The 6,277-nt window shown below is 35.1% G+C and overlaps 1 protein-coding gene across 1 annotated transcript in view; it reads left to right on the forward strand.

Annotated features, from left to right (window-relative positions):
• Positions 1-6,277, forward strand: part of LOC143459607 (kelch-like protein 26) — a 7,704-nt gene extending 1,427 nt beyond the window's left edge. The window contains exons 2-5 of the mRNA XM_076956823.1: positions 412-552; positions 2,603-2,764; positions 2,832-2,976; positions 6,140-6,277. Of these exons, the coding sequence (XP_076812938.1) occupies positions 412-552; positions 2,603-2,764; positions 2,832-2,976; positions 6,140-6,245 (554 nt within the window). The 3' untranslated portion in view covers positions 6,246-6,277. The remainder of the gene's footprint in view (positions 1-411; positions 553-2,602; positions 2,765-2,831; positions 2,977-6,139) is intronic.

Consider the following 6,277-nt stretch of genomic DNA (forward strand, 5'->3'; position numbering starts at 1 on the left):
GAAACAGTGAAAGCCATTTTAAATTTACAGTACACCCAGCTTTAGTTCTTACCTGTTTATGACATCACAATAGCAAGGTAGATTTAACTTAAGCGAGGATCCGCCACTGCTCTTGCCCCAGTCACTCGGCTTGTCTTTTTACGTTTTCTGATTGATTTGTTTTCTCCATTTTAAAATCATATTTGATTTTGCCCAGATTTGGAATTGTTCACCAGGACCACTGAACAGGAGCAAGTTTACTTAAATATCGTGCCCAAGGAGATAACAATGATAGGATAGCGCCGTCGAAACAAAAAAAGCACCTCACAATACACTCTGTTTAGATCTCATTATAATCCAATAATTATGATGTCATTGTAGGATATAACAAAAAGCTTCCTGCATAAATATTCACCTGGTTATGTCTTGTAGGTCTTGTTTATTGTGCTGGTGGTTATAATGGCACTGGTCGTCTATCATCATGTGAAAGTTACAATCCTAAAGAGAGGAAATGGTCTTCGATAAGAAACATGAATACAAAGCGAAGTTGGCTTGCATTGGTCAGTGCACGAGGTGAGTTTATTATTTTGATGTTTGAAGTAAACTTTTGTGAAAGTTATCGAAGTTGCGACAACTTGTTGCGACGGCAATATACGTAAAGCAGATACTCGCGTTCTTATTCGCATATTTTACTTTATGTCGTTGATTGTCACGTCACAGGTCCATTTTATAACTTAGTAAAGTGCACATGGTTGCGGTTTTCTTATTCTCATTCGTGTTCATGTCTGTGTTGTAACTCATTGATTCGAGTTGTTACGAGAACATGGTCTTCAAAGAAATCCAGACACTTAGATATACTCCTAAAAGTTTAACTTAACAGAGCTCCTTGGCGTTCATCATCACCATGAAATAGTTTGGTGGCAATAACACTTTTTACTTCTCTTTTTACTTTTTACTTTTTACTTTAGTTTTAAGCGAGTTCATCTCGTTTCATGAGCGCACTTCTCTCAAGTGTTTCCAACCCGGGTTTTTACCCAACCCGAAACCCGGGTTTTTCTACCCTTTTCTACTACACGAAACCTGGGTTTTAAAATGTAAACATTCCAATTTTTAGACAAATCCAGGAAAACTTTTGCGTTCACATTTTTCAAACAAAATGGGGTCGCTGTATACTATTTGCGCAATTTATGTTTTGATATTAGGCGATTAGTTCATCACAATATTTAGTGTGTGCAATATTTTTACTGGCAAGCTATAGGCATTTATTGGTATTGCGTGATAAGCAGCAAAGCAAGGAAACGTTCTAAACTTGATTAACAAGCACAATATAACTTGGCACATCAGACCTTTTATTTACTTAATAGGAGCTTTCGCAAGCTTGAGCTCACATGATCAGGTGGTCTTTAGGTTATCAATTGCGCAATATGCAAACAAGTAATAACACACGAGCACAGACAGTGCATTCTCTCCAGGGCTTCCTCACAACATAAAAACACCATCAATTACCCTTTTAAGATGCATTTACTGTACAAACTCACACATTCATACAATCAAAATGCGTTCATCGCGAAAGTTCTCTCATGTCGTTGCTTATTTATGCTGAGGTTCAAGCAAAGTTCATGACAAAATTTGGCAACAAAAATATTTGTTGGAGTAAAAGAAAATTGCCGAACTAATGAAATTACGAAAAAAGCCGAATTAACCGAACCAGAAAACATGAAAATATTCACAGACTTGCCAGGATCGAAACAAATGATTGTATCATTTAAACGGATACGAATTACGCAAATTCCACCGTAATACAATAATGTTGATTTTACCTTAATATTGAGTTAGTTTTCACAAATGTATTCTTTTGTCCGTAAAACCAATAACCGTGTTTGACACTTATACCCGGAACCCGGGTTTTGAAATTTCGTCCCAAATTGGAAACATTGTTTTTCTCTCGTTTAAAAAGTAAAAATCGAAAGCGAGTTTACGGGTCTGTCTGATCGCGTCAAGTGGACTCGTATAAGTGACGTAACGGTGACGAGCTTGGAAGCGGCTTGAGACATTTTAGAAAATAATATTCACAATATCACAAAATGCTGATGACTTGATTTATTTCTATGGAAACGAAAAATCCATGCACAAGTTTAGACACTTACTTGAGATATTTTCTTCAAAATATTTGAATAAATTGCCCTAACCCAGTAGCCTCAATATCGCATTGCGGGTACTCATTTGTGCGTAGGTCGTTGGTTTATAAATTAACGCACCGCACTGAACGGCATTTCGCTTGCTTGCTTGATAAAGCGCAGTCATTAAATAAAAGGAAATAAAACATGAACATTTGGATAATAATATCAATAAAACATTAATTATAATTTATTTATTATATTAATTATATTGTTATTATTTAACTATTAATTATATTATATTGTTATTAATTGAATTATATTAATTATGTTATTTATTTCTTTATTTCTTATATAAATATAATATCAATTAATTAATATTAATATTAATAAAACAATGAAACATTTTAGTTAATCTACTGAAACATTTGAAAGTGGTCAACAGTGTTTCAAGAATTTAATTCCACAAGGGACGTGTTTGACTGATTGATGGTTTATTTTCAAAGATTTGCTTTATGCGCTTGGAGGAATTGATGATGACTTCAATGAAACAAAAACAGCAGAATGTTATGATCCACGAAATGGAAAGTGGGAATATATTCCACCGATGAAAACCTGCAGATATGGATTAACTGCTGTTGTATTAAACAACGAAATATACGCGATAGGTGAGATATCTTTGAAATGTTTAAGGAGGTTTATGACTTGTCATGTTCTTTAAATGAACCAAATCAGGTGGACATGACGGTTCAAATAATCTCAATTCTGTTGAAAAATACAACCTGGACACAAAAACTTGGATTAATGTTTCATCTACGAATGAGAAAAGAAATGGTGGATCCGCTTGTGTAGCGGATGGTCTTATATGGATGTTTGGAGGGTGAGTAATTATATGTACAGTATACAGGTACATAATTATTGTTCATAATTATATTATTTTTTTTTATATTCACATTACTTAATTTATGTATTATACTATCAGAAATTTACCTTTATTAAAAGCTTAATATCTGATGCTGTGATTGCCAACCTGGGGTCCATGAAACGCTAGACTAGATTAAGGTGACAGTCATAATGAGTTTTGGGAAATCAATTAAAAACATTTCATTTCATTAATTTACCCAGTTAAGCTATGACTCGAACAGTGACAATTTTCTTAATAACAAGTTTTCTAATGTAAATTACTACTGGTGGAGCCGCTCAATTACCAGTGTTTTTAAATGCGGCTCCAACAGTGATATTTTGAGATAAAATATCATCACTGAAATAATTATCACATAAAAGGTGATAACTAAAATTGTCAATTGTTAGCTCAGAAAAGATTGATTTTTTAAAACTTTGCAACAGCACTCCAGCATGTAGAATAGATCATTCGTAGTTAGAGACATGGAGAGTGACAGTTCTTCAAACAGCGAGGAGGAATGTTTAGCTGTAATAGCCGTTGCTCTGACATACAGACAAAGAAAGCACAGAGTGTGGGTTAGAAATGCGTTTAAGAAAAATGATATCAGCAAAAGATATCATCAAAAGATAACAGCAACTACAAGCTTGTTGAAGAACTCGCTATTGGAGATAGAGAATTGTATGTTCGATGCATGAGAATGACCTCTAGTCGTTTTGAGCACTTGCTTTGCTTGGTTGGTTCTCAAATAACAAAACAGGTTACAAACTACACAAAACCAATTCCACCTAAACAAAGACTTTCGCTGACATTTTGTCAACTAGCTACTGGTGGGTCTAAAATATCTTGGAGCTTGCAGTATAGAATTGGCCGTCAAACTATATCCACAATCATTCAGGAGACTCGTAAGGCCGTCTACACTGTTCTAGCCCCTACTTATGCAAATATACTTGCATAAAATGGAGATTGGCTAACTATCTTAAAACAGTTTGAAGAGAAGTGGAACTTGCCGAAGGTTATTTGGGCGCAAGATGGGAAGCATGTACCCATTCGCAGTCCAAAAAAAAAGTGGGAGTTTGTGTAATAATTATAAAACGTTTTTTAGTATGGTTCTGCTTGCCGTTTGTGACGCCGACTACAACTTCGTTTTGTTTGATTTCGGGCAATACGGCAGTAACAACGACATTTGCTTATTACTTAAAAGTGATATAGAAAACTAGTTGGCTCATTATAAATTGAATATTCTTGATGGCAGCACTGTCGAAGAATGGCTTTACGATTCTTTGCCATAGTTTTTGTCTGTGATGAAATAAAGTAAAACTTCGAAACATGTATTAATAACTTAACAATCAGCACCATGCTGAAACGAAATGTATACAACTAGTAGGTTTTTTACAAGTTGAAAAAGTTGTTCTGCATGTCGGTTTCAATAAGACATTCCTGAGCTTGTTGCATCGCGAAATATGTCGATGATGTGCTTTGAGACGTCTTTTTTGCTGTGTTGATGCAGCCATTCTATGATATATCTGTACAACAAGTCAGATATATCATGCTTGGCAACATACTTAGCTTCTTCTGGAATGATCTTCAACTGCGCAGCAACCATCTTGTCAAAGATGTCATCCGTTTTATCGCTTTGCTTTCGCGTCTTGCTCCTCTTGTATTTTAGAAATGATTTTATTTCGTTAAAAACTTTATCTTGTCTTCGACGTTTCTTTACACTGCTCTTTCCTACACTTTTTATATTTAAAATTTTTGATGCGCAACTTGTATCTCTACAGCTGGAAAAACGTTTTCCTTTTCGGATTCATATAAAAGCAAAATTTCGAAAAAATCGGGATTAATTTTGAAAGATGGACTTCAAAGATGATTTGAAAGATGAGAGATCAGCTGCGTCTGTTCATCATCATCATCATCTGTTCATCATCCTTTATCTGTTGAGCAACACTTTTCAATCAAAAAAAGAAGTGCCTGGCTGCTTTTCAAGCGTTTCATCCATCTTGTTCCAAGAGTCCGGCTTGCGTAATTTATCCTTGTAGCCGGAATCACTCCTATCAAATATACAGGGATACTTTCGAACTTCTTCCGAAAGTTTTTCAGCATCCTCTAAGCTGCACTGATTAGTTTTGACCATGGCTATAACCAAGTTGATGTGACCACAAATCAGTTTAAATGCGGAATGCCTGTCTTGCCTTTTAAACGAAGCTCGAATACAATCATTAGAGCAATGAGCCTTGCTTATGTTATGTAATAGAACACACTTGTCGTTTTTATTTCCCAATATTAATTTCAGTGATAATTTAATTTCTGAAAAATTTTTTGATAAAATGTTGCTTAATTTATCACTATAATTATCGCTAAATTTGACAATTTAAATCATCACCGGCTGGTACGAATTTTTAAATCTTTGCCAAAAAATGCAGTGATAATTTAAAATTACTAGTGGTAGAGCCATAGCTTTATGGTGGCAATAGTAGGCTTCGGGCGTGTTTTAATTCGTTTCCAAGCCAAGAGTGGTTGATGTTTCTCGGTCATTATGACATCATACAGCAAAACGTTATCATTTTCTTGCCTAATGCAATCTTCACATAACGAGCGAAAGGCTTTTACTTTACAGACGTAGCTTGTGATTGTCTGATTGTGAATATTAGTTAGACCGTATGCTATGATTCGGCAGAAGATTTGCCGTAGTACCTTATAACCAAGTTTGTTACTAACTTCATCTCAGCCCCAGAATGTTTCAAATTACGCCATAAAAATTGTTTTGGGGCTGATGAGATGGTGTGTTGATTCCCTTATACGACTGTTTTACGTTGATGTCAAACGTTTGAGTTATGCAAAAATTTTAACAAAAGATACTGATAAAGAATGGGATACGATAAATGGTCACAGTAATTGACCAAACTTCGGTTGCAGCTGGTGACGAGAGATCAGGCTGGAGTGATGTCTGGACCACATTGTTTTGTAATCGTCTATTGTGAAGTTAATGCTTAGTTTATTTATTATGATTAATATATCCTGGATAACATGCTTTCTAATAGTTAACTTGCTTATAACCTGGTACAGTTATTATTTTGATGGACTCGTCGTCTATCATTTGCAACCATTTTGTGTTTAAGAGTTAACTTTATATATGTTATAGGCTTGGTGCCAAAACAGTTGAGTTCTATGATCCAGCCACCAACAAATGGCAAGTATCGACCAACATGGACAGACAACGTTGGTGTCCTTGCGTCTTTTCCATCTGAAGTTTTGTTGGATTTTGATTTCTTTATCGGGA

This window comes from Clavelina lepadiformis, chromosome 5, assembly GCF_947623445.1.
Source record: "Clavelina lepadiformis chromosome 5, kaClaLepa1.1, whole genome shotgun sequence".
Classification (NCBI taxonomy): Eukaryota; Metazoa; Chordata; class Ascidiacea; order Aplousobranchia; family Clavelinidae; genus Clavelina; species Clavelina lepadiformis.